The 15,848-nt window shown below is 49.6% G+C and overlaps 1 protein-coding gene across 3 annotated transcripts in view; it reads right to left on the bottom strand.

The window, feature by feature from the left end:
* The window catches only part of PPP2R5D (protein phosphatase 2 regulatory subunit B'delta), a 31,988-nt gene that overhangs the window by 13,238 nt on the left and 2,902 nt on the right, over nucleotides 1-15,848 (bottom strand). For 2 of the 3 annotated variants that reach the window (XM_075042362.1, XM_075042363.1), the window contains exons 3-11: nucleotides 10,576-10,792; nucleotides 8,701-8,900; nucleotides 8,202-8,312; nucleotides 6,295-6,387; nucleotides 5,656-5,786; nucleotides 5,192-5,251; nucleotides 4,384-4,492; nucleotides 3,457-3,510; nucleotides 499-669 (exon numbers count right to left, since the gene is read on the bottom strand). In XM_075042362.1, coding sequence (XP_074898463.1) covers nucleotides 499-669; nucleotides 3,457-3,510; nucleotides 4,384-4,492; nucleotides 5,192-5,251; nucleotides 5,656-5,786; nucleotides 6,295-6,387; nucleotides 8,202-8,312; nucleotides 8,701-8,900; nucleotides 10,576-10,792 — 1,146 coding nt within the window. Of the gene's footprint in view, nucleotides 1-498; nucleotides 670-3,456; nucleotides 3,511-4,383; nucleotides 4,493-5,191; nucleotides 5,252-5,655; nucleotides 5,787-6,294; nucleotides 6,388-8,201; nucleotides 8,313-8,700; nucleotides 8,901-10,575; nucleotides 10,793-15,578; nucleotides 15,600-15,848 lie in introns of those variants that run through there. The other variant, XM_075042364.1, reaches the window with a different exon arrangement.

Raw genomic sequence — 15,848 nt, forward strand, 5'->3', positions numbered from 1 at the left:
TTCAGTGGGAACAAGGAAGAAGCAGACTCTAGCACTTTTTCAGTATACCTCACGTTTTACCACCTACACCAGAACAGTACAAAGCATCTTCTCTGCACACTGTCTCTTTGGTTGGCCTCCCTCCAGCACTGCAGCCAGCATGATGTTACTGCAACAGGGTGACACTGGATGGATCGCCTCTATGTTTGCTAGCCAAAACAGGAGGTGGCAGAGCACCTCTGCTCCAGCTCCAGCCTGCTGCAATACATGGTGCTGAATACCACAGCGCAGCAGGAGGGACTCCACCGATCCGCTTTGTTTTCTCTTTGGATGAGCTCGCTCTGTGGTTGTGGCCAGAATTCTCACCACCTCTCACCACATGTGACCCTAATACCCACCCTGGTCACACCTCCACGTGCCACTGATCCACAAATACAAGCCCAAAAGCTGTTGTGTCATCCTCACAAGGCAAGCAGATTACAAGCCAGTGCCCCATCCCCTCCTTGAGCTGCAACCCACCTGGAAGTGTGGGCTGGAGACACACTTGGCCAACTGCCTGAACAAGGGCTCCATAACTTTCACAAACTCAGATGGCTCAATCACATCCAGGATCTCCTCCAGCTCATTTAGAAACATCACCTCCTTGGGACTGTGAGTTTTCGGCCAGAACTTCAGCAAGCCCACAATCACCTAAGTGGGGAGGGCAGAGAGACAGTGTTAGAGGCTGAAAGTTAACACCACCTGTGAAATACATTTTTAAGGGTCTGGTCACAACCGCAGAGGGGAGGCAGTAACAGAAGACTTTCTTAGAAAGTCAGGGTGGGTTACCAGGGAAGAAAGAAGAGAAAAATCCAAACTCTGCCAAGTTACATGCAAGACAGCAGCGCTGCCCAGGCTGCTATGGTTCTGTACTACAAGCACAAAGCTTAGAACAACTTTTTTCCTCAAACACAGCTTAACACAGAAGGCTCAAACCAGAGAAGGCAGCGTCTGGCAGATGGTGCAGAACAACCATAGAAGATCAACTAATAAAATTGGAAATGCCATGGAGAAGGTCACTGAAGAATCATTATTCAACACACTGCAGAGCTTGAACACTAGGGAGCACCCAATAAAAAAAATGCACTGGACGGGTTTGCGACAAGGAAAAGGAAGTACCATTTCACAGAAAGGTAATTGGATTACGGAGCTCATTCTTGCTTGTGGAGACTCAAAGTCCAAACAGACTCCAGAGGGAGTAGACACATTTATGGAGGTTACACCTAATGCTGATAATTAAATATGACAATGCAGATGCAAATTCTGGCTGAGTGTACTATTGCTTACAAGATACTGGAAGAATATAGGAGGGGAAGCGCTACATCCCACTTGATTTTATTTATTTATTTTTAATATTGCTTCCTTCCCTACCCATCTGCTTCTAGACACAGTCAAAGGCAGGATCCAAGATCCTGCAGACCTTCAGTCTGTTGGAGCTACTGGTACGGCATTTACAGAAATGCTAACTCTGTGGACACTAGATTCACACACAACCGGTGGTAGGAGTTGCTCTTTCAAACTCTGTGTACTTCAGCAATCCGATCCTGAAGCCAGCACGTGAGAGGAAGTTCACAGCAGTGGGCAATGCAACAGCAAGATTTGAAACATCTGAGCATTATGCTTCCACCAAATCAAGGCTTGAGAAGCCAACAGTTTGGTATCCTCAGTGTTTGTCATTAGTCAGGTCTGCCATTCAGGCAAGAGTTAGCTTCAGTGACTCAGACATAATTTCTCCTACAGCTAAGGCGGTGCGAGGTGTGTCGTCTGTCTTTGCTATTACTGAGCACATCTAAGGCCTTGCTCACCTGGCAGTCATTCAGACTGCTGTTAATGCAAGAGCTACTACACCAAGCCTCGCTGAGCAAGCTTCTGGGAGGCCCACCCTAAGCAAGTGTGGACCTAGTGAGTGATCTGGCCTCCTTCCAGCACTGGTGCCAACATCTCCTTGTGCATTCAGAACCTTGCTGATGCACAAGCCCTGTAGTTCTTCAAGACTTCAACAACCCCAGCCATCTCAGGAGGTGATTCGAAACCTTCACAAGCAGGATGCTTCAACAGGACACAACCTGTGGCAATACGGCCTTGGTATGTCTCGTTGAGACCCAATGCAACACCCACTGAAGGTAATGAAATTGGGTCATGCCACTGCTTTCCACAAGCACCAAACCAGGTCTCTAATCCAGGGGTCATTAACCCATTACCCAAGAAGCACCGATGAGCTATGGAGCTTTACTATTTGAATAAGCTTCAAAATGAATCCTGGAAATATTGACAGATTTCTATTTCTCTCTTCTCCCTCACCCTACAGTAAGTGCTTTGGCAGGAGGCTGTTGGGCTGGATGTCAGCCACGGGAAGTACTCAGCATGATCAGGAAGCTACTTTACGCAGTTTGTTTCAGAGCAGGCTTTTCGGAACACAGGAAGCGGAGGACCCACATTTAAAGGAAAAGCTGGGAGGTCTGCTTCAGCACTGCTGGTGTCAATGCTGAAGATCCAGAAAGCTGACAACAGCTGACCAGCTTCCACCAAGCACAGTCAGGCTCACCACGAACGCACACATTTCAGCCAGAGAACAGAACGACCTCCGCTAGCGTTACTCATTAAAATGCTCACACTTTCTGGTGCTCCCTGCTACAGTGACACAAGCATGCGTTCTTTGGCCATCTGCTGTTTTGAGGCTGTGAAGCTCAGCTCTGTAGAAGATATTTCCTGGCCTGCAGTGGGTGGAGAAACACTTGTCTCCTGCTTGCACCTTCTGCCAAGCCAGCATATAGCCGGGTTAACGCTGCAGGTCTGTGCAGCCAGTAACTGGAATATGTGAGGTCCCCATCTACACTGCTCACACACATTAGAACCTGCTGTTTCCCAGCACTGCACCCTGAAGGCAAATGTGTCTACAATGTGACTTACTATGGAGGTAGCAAACTGATGCTAGAGCAGGAAAGAGAATACTTTCATCAAGGAACAGTGGCTTGCCTAAGTAGACCTTTGCGTCCCAGGTTCCTAACCTCACCCCTACAGTTTTTCAGCCAACTCTGGCAGTCTGGAGTGAACTCTTACTATTTCAGAACCCCCATGAGCTCATACTGGTTCCATCACATATCAGATGGCCATGTGTTTCGACTCTGCAGCATCTGCCACTAGCCGAAAGCTCTGCCCTGAAAGGACAGCTTGGTATAGTGTTCCTCCTGCTACACCAAGATCTGAAGCACAAAGGAAGACTATAGCCCACCTTCCTGAAGCTTTCAGGAGAGAATGCTAAAGGCTTGCACATGAGCAGCACAGCCCCTTCTGCCCACAGGGTACCAGGCAAACCCAGTAAACAATCCAGTTGACTCCCAGCCTTTTTAGCCTTTTTTCACCCTTGGTGTACTCTAAGGAAGCCATGAAGCTTTTTGGGATTTGACTGACACACAGAGGTTAAGCAAGGTTACTCACTGGCTCTGTCAAGCTGCTGTCTTTCTCCAAGAACTGTACAACACAGTACGCCAACTGTAGGAAAAAAACATGGCAAGATTAGAGCTTCCTCAAGTGTACCCGAGATTAGAGTGCCACCACCGCCCTAGGCTGGAAGTCACATTATGCCCTCCACAGTGTGTGTGATGAGCAGACAGTTGCAGCTCCAAACAAATCCAGTTCTTCTGATGGCAAGTGAAGCCTCTAAGGCCAAGCAGGCAACGGCTGAGCTCAGGACATTTGTGCAGTATAAAGGATAAAACTTGAGCCACCTAGAGCAGTCCACAGCTAATACATTGAAATGCAAGCACAGCTGCACACATGGGAAGGAACAAACCCATCACAAAGCCCTGCCCCATAAAAACAAGGGTGGGAGAACAGACATCACTACTCAGTACCCATACTTTTTCACTTCCTAGCCTGAGTCCTGATCTTCTCTGCTCTTCTATGATGTATTCTGAATTGCAAGAAATTAATCTCTATACCAGCCTAGCAGCCCAGCACATTGATTTCTCCGCATATCTCAGCGGTGACTAACAGCTGACACACCACATGCACAGGCTGATGACTGCAGCTCAGAATTTTACCTCTGGTTTCATCAGGGCCCCAATATTTCACAAACTTCCAGCACAGAAAGGCAAAGCAGGCCACAGCATTAAGTCAGCAGGAAATGGCAAGATACCCTCCTATCAGTCAGTGGCAAAAAGCACACACGTATACACACAGGCCCAGGCACCGCAAGGCTGGGACAAACCACTGCAGTAAGAGACTAGTGCAGAGCCCAAAACATCTCACAGCAAGAACTTTCTACTACACAGTAATGGAGCCCGGTGAATAGCTATAAGCAAGCCTGAACAACGGCTTTTGCAAGAATCACATTCTGCCCTGGGAACTTGAAGCACTTCTCACCTGCGGGTGATAGACACTGAGAGACTTCACCTTGTGCAGTGGTAACAAGACTCTGATGAGGAACATCTTGTGCTCTTCCTTCAGAGGCAGAGCAAACCCATTGATTATGCTGAGAAGAAACAAGAGTCTCGTTAACATCTTCACCCAGCAGAAATACAGTATCTCTCACCCCAAAAGCATCAGTGGCTTGCCCTAGCTCTCATGAGTCACTTGAGAAAGCACCTGCCAGAGCAAGTGTGGTCACTGGGGCCCAACCTGCATACCAAGCTCAGCGAGAGTGTTTCCTCAGCAGGCACGGCAGGGAAACGCCTCTGATGGGACCTGGGCTCTGCTCTGTCCTGTGCCAGGCTGAGCCCACACACACTAAAGCAGAACATCTGGGGAAGGCCAGCACAGGGGCGGCCCAGTCCTCGAGGCTTGTACTTAATAGAACAGGAGGATGGCAGCACAAGAGAGGGCTGCAAACAGAAGGGCATTTGAAGCCACAGAGAAGGCTGCCCACTGCTTAGGCTTCTCAGGGCTGTGAAGAACTCTTCTCTTTTACTGCCTGCTGAGGCAAGACAGCAAGTGTGACTGGACTCAAACTCAAAAGAACAGGAGACAAAATCTGGGGAGGAGAAGACTACCACTGCATTCATTGGCAGGCTGGAGAGTATTTTCACTGTGTGCTTCGTCAGACTGAGATCTTCTGGGAAGAGGTGGCTCCTGCAAGAACTGCTGAAGGAAGGCGCTGCCAGCTCACACAGCACACTGGTCTGGGAGGTCTCATTCACTATGAGCCCTCTGGGACTTCCAAAAGTGCTCTTACCTTCCCAGGATCTCCAGCAGCTCCGCAATCCCATTGTGGTGCTCTGTTTCATAGATGAATCTAAAGGGAAGAGAAGAATGAGAGGTCATCGCCAAATGCTGCATACAGTTTGATAAGCAAAAGAAAGGAAAAACACTGGAGACAGGGAGTTTCCTAGCAAATAACAGAACTCCAAGACGGCAGGGCAAGGTGTAAGAGATAGAAGCAAATAAGTTCATGACCCCCAGATTAGCTAAAGCTCACAGGTCCCAACATTTGCTACGTGCGCTGAAGGCAGCTCTATCACACACTCACTGCTCTTAAGCACAGGTGAATGCTATCCCTACCAAAGTAGCATGACATAACTGAGTCACTTTAGCTAATCACAGTCTGGATCAGAGAGAATCATAGCTCAGTGCCCCAATTTTATCTCACTGGATTGTCACATTCACTCACTAGGTGACTGGCACTAAGAAACATCTCACCTGTAAAATATATTGTTGATCTGCCGCCTCACATATGCTCGCAGACCCAGGAACTTCCCATAGATCCTGTGCAGAATAGTCTTTAGGAAGTCTCGTTCTCTGGGGTCTTCACTGTCAAAGAGATCCAGCAGCTGTGGGGAGAGAAATTCAGTCAGTGTCTGCATACCGCCTGTCTGGACAAAGCTACCAGCAACACTGGGCACTGCTCCTGCTCGGCAAAAGTGGCTCTTCCAGCTGAGTGATGCCTTCAGCACCCTGAGCACAGTGGTCGCTTCCCTGAAACATGCAGCCTCCTAGTCACAAGCTGGAATCATCAGCACTTCTTTCATCTTTGGAAGCACAGCAATGGCCTGCACGGTCTACAAAGCTGTGTGTCCCCAGATTTCCCCTGCAAGGCTCCCAGTGCCCCTCTCCACCTGTACAATGAACAATGAGTTCCAGGGACTACAGCTCGCACACACTCTTGCCCTGCACAGAGAATTCTGGCTGCTCATTCAAGACTAGACAAAGGAAAAAAGAAAACCCACATCATCAAGCACCTGCTGACAAAGCTGGACTGTTTGCATAACACCTTGACCAAAATCTGCTACATGTCCTTCGTAAAGGTGGTGCACACTGGCAGGGGCAACGATTACTTACAGATAGTACAAACTTCTGGTCAATGTATTTCTTGGCTACGTTTGGTTGAAAGTCAGGCGATTCCAGGAACCGGAGGAAGAATTCGTACACCAGCTATAGGGGAGAAGGAGAGATCACTTAGAAATCCCCCCCCCGTCCTCTCATCAGTGTTTACTTCAGATTTTAAATGTTTTACTTCTCCTTAAGGATTTGGGGAAAGGCTGTGAAGCCTGAAGAGGAGCACAGAAAACACAGGACCTTGTGGGATCAGCTTAGCTGCCCTTGCTCTGATGGGCAGGGGGCCAGTGGTACATAACTGCCTATGTCTGCATGAGATCTCATCAACTTCAGGTCCCACCAAAGACAAGTCACCTACTCAGATGAAGACACTAGGCCTGGGAAACTCTTCTCCCACCTTCAGCCCACATCTCTACAGAGAACAGAAACCTCCAGAAGAGATGGCAAAGGCTCATGCTTCATTGGAAGCCCTTGACACACCAAGGAAGAACAGAAAAGCAGAGAAATGAAACAGACCCCAGGGAAACACGTTATGTCCTCTGCCTCCTGGGGACTGACTCCAGGTTGGCTTGGCCCTGCTAAGCCATGCGAGCTGCATGCTGTGTTCCACTCAGACAACAAAGGGTAGCTTGCTTTAAGAAGGCTGTCAGTGCTGAAACAGCAACGTCTGGTCCTGCTGTCCTCCTAGAGGGACGAGTCCATTCCAGGGCTGACCCTGCCTAGCGCTTCTGAGGGGCCAGCAGGCCAAACAAGAGCGCTGCATCCCAAAGGTCTGACTCTGGAGCTGAAGGACCTATGGGGCCACCCAGCCACAGGTAGGGCCCAGCTGCCAAGGACAGCAGCATAGAAAAAACTGAGGTGATGACCAAAAAACTCAGCACACACTCGCCACAAATCCATGCTGGCTGCTGCTGACTTAACTCTGAGAAACAAATGCTTCCTGGCATTCACAGCACTCTGGTGCTGAGGACACGCCATTTCTATCGACACTCACATCCCTATGTCAACTGCAGCAGTGAGAAGTGATTAACCGCTGCTGCAGAACTGCACCTTATTTCCTCTCTGTATTTTCTGCTTCATTCTGCAGTGCCTGGCTCTTGTTCTGCCTTTGTCTGCTTGACAACACATCCCTGTGCAAGTGCCTGGGGAGACCTCCACAAGCTTACCTCCTGACTTGCACTGCTGAGCTCTGCTAAACCACGCTCACTGTTGCTTTCATAACCCTTTTCACCTAGTTTGTCTTAAAGTCTTTTTCCCAGGGGACACAGCCTAATGAAAAGATCCTTGTCTCCCTTCCCCCTCTTCCTCCCCTCCAGTTCCCTGTCTTTACTGGTCAAACACTTGGTCCCAGTTAATGTAACTGAATTACATCCAGCATATAGGAGACATGTTAGCAGGTGCCAGCACAGGCTTTGCTTTGGCACCAAGCAGTCCTCTTCCTCCATGTGTCTCCCAGGGAGCTGAGCAAGGAGAGGAACGCTGAAGCAGACAGAGGTGCTGCCTCCAATGCTGCTGAAGCCCAGAGGATGCAAGCTCTTGAGCCTTCGGGAGGGACATTAACACTGCTGGGAATTGCTTCTTACATAGGCAATATGGCACAACTCCCTCACTCCCAGTAAAGTGTTTGCTCCCAGACTACCTCAGGGCCATGTGGGACTACAGCCATCTGCAGGTGAATGTTGCACACAGCCATCAGCATGTTTCCAGGACATCCCTGCTGCCTGCATTGCCTACAAAACACCTCTGACCCATGGATGGCAGGTCTGGTCTCTCCCAGTCCCCACACCAGCAACCCTCGGGGGCTGGGGAAGCAGCCAGCGGCAGGGCTGGCAGGCTCCAGCCTGCCTACGTGGACTCCCAACATCCTGCAGATAAATTCACCAGGTCTATATCCTCCTCTTCCTCCTCACCTGAAGGTGCGGCCAGGCAGCCTCTAATGTAGGTTCATCTTCCTCAGGGTCAAACTCCGCTCCTGTGGGATTGGATGATGGTGGGAGTGTCCGGAAGAGGTTCACTGAAAACTGAAGTGAGTGAAAAGGTATGAATGACATCCCTACACCTCATGATGGTCCTCCCCATAGCAAATCCTTCACTGCAGAGCAACACGTTGTGATTTGCTACAGCTGTGCCCACAAATAGATCCCTCCCTACAGGCTGCAGGGTTACAATCTGCATATGAACTCCATAAGTGCAGTCTCTGCCAGAGACAAGAACTTCCACCTCTTCCTATGCCAGGCACTGTCACTACCCCCCACTCCTTCTCTTTCTGGGGGTAGGGGGAAAAAAAGGAATGGGTAGGACTGGGGTCACACTCTTCTCTGACAAATCCCTATCCCCTCCTCCCCCCCCAGGCTTCTGAACAGTCCCTGTTTTTTGGGCACAAAAGCACATACTGGCCCCATGCCCTACCATGATAACAGCTTCAGGATAGATGGCCTCAGTGACAACATCTCGGTTGTGTGTGATGTATTCCACCATCTCGTTGAGACCTGCTCGCTTCACCTCCTTGAACTTCAGGTCACTGAGAGGGTCAGAGATGAAGTCAAAAAGCACGCAGCACTGCCGCAGCTTCTGGATGAAAAGCTCTTCTCGCTCGTGTGGAGGAGCATCTGTCAGAGAAAGCAGGGATGTCTGTCCTTGGAGATAGGCAAAACATCTTCCTGGTTTGTTCCCTGTCCTGTGTTCCCCCTGCCAGCCCCATCACAGTCCCCCTTGAACTGGTGGGGGAAGAGGGAGAGGCAGTGTTATCCCTGCTATGGAGATGGGACAGTGGAGGCAGAGGGATTGCAAGGCCTCTGGAGCAACTACTCCATAAGGCAATTTCAAATACGGTAGTGGTGTCTGATCTGATAAGCATTGATCCCTTCCCAGTACAAGGTACACTGGAAAAGGAACTCACTTAACTAGCTGTCCTGGTTTCAGCTGGGATAGAGATAATTTTCTTCCTAGTAGCTGGTATAGTGCTATGTTTTGGGTTCAGTATGAGAAGAATGTTGATAACACTGCTGTTTTCAGTTGTTGCTAAGGAGTGTTTAGACTAAAGTAAGGATTTTTCAGCTTCTCATGTCCAGCCAGCAAGAAGGCTGGAAGGGCACAAGGAGTTGGGAGGGGACACAGCCAGGACAGCTGACCCCAACTGGCCAAAGGGGTATTCCATACCATGTGACATCATGCCCAGTATATAAACTGGGGGGAATTGGGTGGGAAGGGATCGCTGCTGAACATCGGTCAGCAAGTGGTGAGCAATTGTTTTGTATAATCCAATTCTTTTTTTATTATTATTGTCATTTTATTATTATTAATTTCTTCCTTTTTGTTCTACTAAACTGTTCTTATCTCAACCCAGGAGTTTTAATTTTTTTCCCCAATCCTCTCCCCCATCCCACTGGGAGGCTGGGGGGGTGAGCAGCTGCATGGTGTTTAGTTGCTGGCTGGGTTAAATCATGACACTAGCTCCCATCACAGACCAGTGACACCCACGCCCTGCACCCCACAGTCACAAAGGGAGCTGGGCAGAGCACAGTGTAGGCTAATCCTCCTCCCAGAGAGCAGCCCAGAAGAGAGAGGCGAAGGTGGCAGAGGCCCTATATTAACAGCATTCTCTTTTTGATATTATATCTATTTGATATAAGCCACTGGAAACTAGACACTGCTAAGGCCAATCAGGCAACCTCAGAACGGCTGCTGAGCTGCAAGGCAGTCAGCCTTCCTAAAAGCGCTGCCTGTTTCTGTGAGCAATGTCAGCAACGGGTCTGGCTGAGTGACTGCTGAAAATGCTTTCTCCTTGTCCGCACTTAAGTCATATTTAATTGCACCATTATGTAGACTAACTGCTAATGCTGGGTAATTGCCCTAGTGCGGACAAGTTCAATAGCACTACCATAATTTGCAATGGAAACACAAGGAGGAGGAGGTCTGATCCTCTCCCAGGAACAGGTGGCTGCAGGAACCAAAAGCAGTCTGCACCAAGGTCTCTGCACTTCCTGCTGAACAATCTGAGGCAATCCTAAGTACATACAATCATGAGAGCTTAAATCAGTTCAAACGATAAAGTAAGTACTAGAGTTCGTATTGAGTATTCTCCTTTTCTTTTAGGCTATCCATCAGTTCTCAACCTGCTGCCAAACCAAGCACCTTTCCCAGAGCCATCCCTGCCACACTGCCGGCAGGAGGTTAGCAGGACACTGCCAGGGTCACTTTGGGAAGAGCCCTTGCACCACCACACTCTGCCTGGAGAAGGTGCAGCTTGTCATGCAGGTCACCCCCACCCCACAGCTTCTTTACCTTTAAGGGCTGGGAGCTTTTGCAGTTCCCGATTTTTGCTCAGATTGAAGCGTGAAGAGCTGTGCCGGCGCTCCTTCTTCACAATCTGGGGTCCCCCCGAGTACTTAATTTTATTCAGCTGGGTTGGTGGGGGAGCACTGTTACTGGGCCGCTTGTTTGAAGTTGTCTGCGGCTGCTGCTGTGGCTGCTGCTGCGGCTGCTGCTGTGGCTGCTGGGCCTGATGAGAGAGAAAAGAGTAAAACAACTCATAAGTTTTTATCTACAAGCCTCCCAAGCAAACAGATACCATCAGCATCTTCTTGGACTGAAGAAACTGGGCACATTTTTCACTGCTGCACTTGCAATTCAGTGCATCTCACCCACTTCTGTAGGGCTCTAGACCCGTTGGTTGCATTTACAGCATACCTGCAAAGTGAACACCAGTTTTACTCATATCTGCGAGGTACCAGAGAGACACTGGAGCCTCTGGGCACAGCGGGTGCTAGGGATAAGGAAAGCAAAGGCACATCTTGCAACAAGTTACAGGAGTCTGTTGACACAAAAAAGCAGAAATAAGAACTTTCTGTGATCCAAACAGAAAGATCAGTGTACCGCTGCCTCTGATTACAGCACTCTACCAAACACAGCAAACATGTTTTGAAAACTAGCAAGTTGCTTCCTTATCCTTGTGCAGGGAACCACCTGGGAAAAAGCAAAACAGCCTACAGTACAGAGCAGACATGACAGCCCTGGAAAAGCACTAGTGAAGACAACTAAAATCATCACTGCATCCATAGATCAGGAGCTGCTAGTCTACAAACCACACAGGCCATACCCAAACCTTAGATTCCAGGCTGCAGGTTTTCCCAACCCGTCTGGGCTGCTCCCTCCATCTACGCCTTGTCTTAGCCTCACTGCTGTCTGGACTTCTGTCAGTTTGCTTTTTTCCACATCACCCCTTTTAGCCACACAAACTCTTTGCCTGCACTTTCCTCCAGCAGACATCCTCTCCACTTCATGCTTGTTAAACAGCACTTACAGAGGCACTTTCTTATTTTTAGCAGGTGACCAGAAACTCAAGCCAGTGTTTGCTCAGCTCAGCTCTGTTCTGACCTTGCTGAAGCTCTGCTGGTTCAAGTCCCACTTGGGCCATAATGGCTCAATAACTAACCCTTTAACACCACACTGACCCAACTTATGGAAAACTTAATATGGAAGAGGGCAACATCCTGCCAACAAGCCTATAGCAGAGGGCTCAGCTGGAGACAGCACTCAGCCTACTCTGGCTCTGCTGCGTGAGCCCAGCAACACTCCCTTCCTCAGCTCTGCCACCTCCTTCTTGCTGGCACATGAAGCCAAGGAGCTGCAGGGTGAACCTGTTTAGGACACAACAGGGATAGCGCAACGGATGGGGAGCAGAGGTGGGTGAAATCCTTGGATGTCATCCCCTGCTTCCCCCATAAACTCCCAGCTGCCACATACAGCATAGCAGTACAAACGTGCACCTCCCCAGAACACTAGCCAGCAGGATTTTGAGGGAAAGCACCAGCAGTGCAGAAGCTCATCAGAGCTCTCCTCCGAATCAGATATGGCCAGTCTCTTCCTGCGAGAAGCAGCTAAGCTGCAGCTTACCCTGCACAGTCCCTGAACTGGGTCCTGATGGTTTCCAAAGAGGTGCAGCACAGCACCACAGTGCAAGAGCAAGAGTTACTGTACCCGCAGCACACAGGGAGGCAGCAAGGTAGGAACAGGGAAAGCTGCCTACAAGGAGACACTGCTCTACAGATTAGGATCTGTAGAGCAAGTGCAAAGACTCCCTGTGAAAAACAGTGCCCAACACGAAACACCAATTGTTTTTTCAAGCCATTACTCTGCAGCAGAAATGAGAAGTATTTTGATTCTGGTGTGACTCTGCTTGAAGGAAATCTTAAGTGGTTCTGTTTCAAGCTCAGCTCCAAGCCAAGGTGTGGGGAGACAAGACTTGAACTCTCTTCAGTTTAGATTTGATCTGATTCCTTTCATGGAGTAGCGTTGTCCCACAATGAGAGGAGGGAGCAAGATAAGCTTGTGATGAAAACAGCTGTGCCTGCCAAACAAAGCAGGCCCAGACTACAAATTGGAGGCAACTTATCCTGAACAGTAGTCACTCCTCAGTTAAGTAAGGCTGAATCCTTGCTGGCAACCTTCCAGGAGTGAGAAGTTCATTCCTCACCCTGAATATTTGGGTATCAGGGCAGCATGAGCCACTCAGATGTTGTCCAGATGCTTTTGGGAAGGCTAGTCCTCTATTCTGCATCACTCTCCTTCAACAGAGAAGAAGGGCAAAACCTGAATTCTGAGCCACCGCGGAGAAAAGACGGTACAGAGAAACAAAAGATGCATTAGTGGCCTCACAGGTAACACTGAGGGAGGAGGACAGATGGGTCCTCCTAGCTGACAGGACATGCCTGTGCACTCCCCACCCACCCAGAAATGCCACAGGCAAATGTTCTGAGCATGGTGTGTGTACTGCATGCTAACAGGCTGCAGCCACTCTGCCTTCATCAGGGGTCTGGAAAAGTCCTTGCCACCAGCTTCTACAGTCTTCAACAGCTGGCGTGAAGAGAGAAAAAACACAGCTTCAGGTTTAGCTACTGGTTATTTAGAAAACAGGCACACACATGCAAAAATCACACAACTGAGTTTGCTAGAGAAAATCCGATGACGGGGGAGGTCGGACATGCTCTTGCGCTGCAGTGCTCAGAGGGTTTTAGGATGGATTGCCTCTATATGGCCTTCCTGGCATCAAGCTGAATAGTTGCTTTCAGGAGGTGCTTCCTGTGGCAAGCCTGCTGTCCTTCTGCCTTCAACACCTCCTACCCTGGCCACATGAATCAGAAGAGACTTGTTTTAAGTTTCCTAACACTTTCTTCTCTGAAGTTTACATCCCTGAAAACACAGCAGACTGCTAAAACTGCAAGCTTTTCTCTTAATGCACAGGTATCAACCTCACAGACTGTTTCCCTGACACCAACACCAGCTGACCCCTACATGGCTGCAGGCACACATCTACCTGATCAGGCTCAGCCCCATCCTGACAGGCAGGGCTCACACCACCACAGCAAAGCTGGCTGCTTGGGAAACACTGTTTGCCAGCGGCTGTCACGCTGCACGTGCTGAAGCAACTGGAGATGAGCACAAAGCTGTTTGCCCAAGCACGGTGCGGCAGCCCCATTTTTCCTGCTGCGGAGGAGCAGCTACTCATGCCGACAGAATGGGCCAGCTCCGATTGCAACCGTGTTCTAACTCCCGCAAGCACAGGCTCCCTAGCTTCATAGCACTTCCTCCCCACTGGTTCCCACCACCTCCTTGCTAGGAACTTGTCTGCACAAGTCACTGAGCCCCAGGCCCTGGGCTTGCTCTGTGCCATTCCTCTTCACCCTGGGCTCCCAGGGACAGAGACCCTCTTCCCTCAGCGACCCTGAGCTGTGCCGGCTTCTCCTCCGCTCTCCTACCCATGCATGACCTCACCTCTGCAGGCACTCCTACTGTGGCTGGGTGCATTGCCACTTGGAAAGCCCTTCTGCCTCACTGGTCCCTTGAGCATCCCCCGCTTGCTAAGCTTCTCAGCCCAGATCTGCTCTCAGCTCCTCCTCCTCAGATGACTCTTCCCTTCCCATCGCTCAAGTCAGTACCTGCTCTCTTTGTCTGCTGTTACACAGCTTTCCTATTAAAATCAAGCTCTCTGCCTCAGAAGTAACATCAACACACTGTAACGCCCGTCTCTGAATAACGAACTCCAGGTACTGCAGTAACAAGCCCCATGGAGATATCTGCAAAACACGTTAACACAGCAGCTCAGTGAAAAGGAGCACCCTCTCCCAGCGCTGCAAATCTCATCAGCGAGGCTCCAAGCTGCCCTTGAGGCTGCAGAGCAACTCCTCTCTCCTCTTTACTGCTGCTGCTAATCCCTGCTCCCACTTCCAGGTCATTAACTCTCTTCCCCACCCAGCTGCCTCTCCCAGTCTTTCTGGCCAGGAGGAGTAACTCTTTCTCATCCTGCCATTCAATGCTGCCTTGGTCTCTGACATTATTTCTTTTTTCTCCTTAAATAGCCACGCAGAAATTCTCTCCATTCATATCTTTATCGTGTTCCAGAGGGAATGAACTAAACAAACCTTTTATTTCCTACTCCCTGCTCTCATGTTTTCCTCCACTGTTCCTGCCTCTTCTGGAGCAAATTGCCCACACAAAGCCAGGGGCTGGCCAAGCTCTGCTAGCTCTTCATCTCAGACAGCTTCACCCTAAGATGGGCATCTAAAAGAGCACCACACTACCCCTGTACTTACAAGGGAACTCAAACACTTGCCTTCCCTTGTGGGGATGCATCTGCTTTTGAACATATCTGCCCTTCCAGATCAGCTCCACTAAAAGCTTCTTCGCTGCAGAGAACAAAGCACTATGCTTAAGGGTTTCTGGACTGACTCCTACCCTCTTCATCTCCCTCCACAGAGGTCCCCACAGGACCTCCTCATCTGCTGCACTTGCTCAGATCTGTTAAACCAGAGCTGCTCTTCAACAAGCTTTACTCATTCCACCAGCCAGACGACTTGCCTGCAAAACAAGTCACAACTTTCTGGTACCAGGATAAATTAGGGCTGAGTCCTCCCCTGTTCCTTGGAACATGGTGCGAGAGAGGAAAGCGCATACTGGAAGAGGGCTGCCCAAATGCTGCTTGCCTGCTGCAAGCCCATTAAGCATCTATTGAGATACGAAGAAGAAAGAAGTCTGTGGCGCACACAACTTTCACCCTAGAAAAGGCAACCAACTAACCATAACTCCATGGAGGAATTTACAGGGCACAAAACTCTCACAATGGCAGCAGAGGCATCCAGGCTAGGCTCAGCCCATCAACCCCACCAGGCAATACCACTCCTGGTGTTTCACGAGTCAAACCACCTCCTGCTTTTGACACAAAGAAGGAGTCTCGCTCCCAGCACAAGTCACCTAATTCCTCACGGTCCCCAATGGGAAAGTCAAAATACCTTTCTGTTCTTCCTGAAGAGCAGGAAAATCGCATTCAAACTGGTGTACATTTCTTATCAAGCAAAGAGCTCTCTTCCATTCTGCAGCAGAGCAGTCCAGAGACAGGAAAGCACCAAGAGAGAACAAACTTCACTGCAAACTCAACAGGGAAAGGGAAAAGAGACCTGTGGCGCTGCGCACTGCAGAGATGTCTCCTTTCTGCTCTGCTCTCTGTTCCTATGATCAAAGGAGACCCAGCCTTCCATCTTAAAGAAGGGCTGGATTTTGTT

The sequence above is a fragment of the Buteo buteo genome, chromosome 12 (genome assembly GCF_964188355.1).
Source record: "Buteo buteo chromosome 12, bButBut1.hap1.1, whole genome shotgun sequence".
In the NCBI taxonomy this organism is placed as follows: Eukaryota; Metazoa; Chordata; class Aves; order Accipitriformes; family Accipitridae; genus Buteo; species Buteo buteo.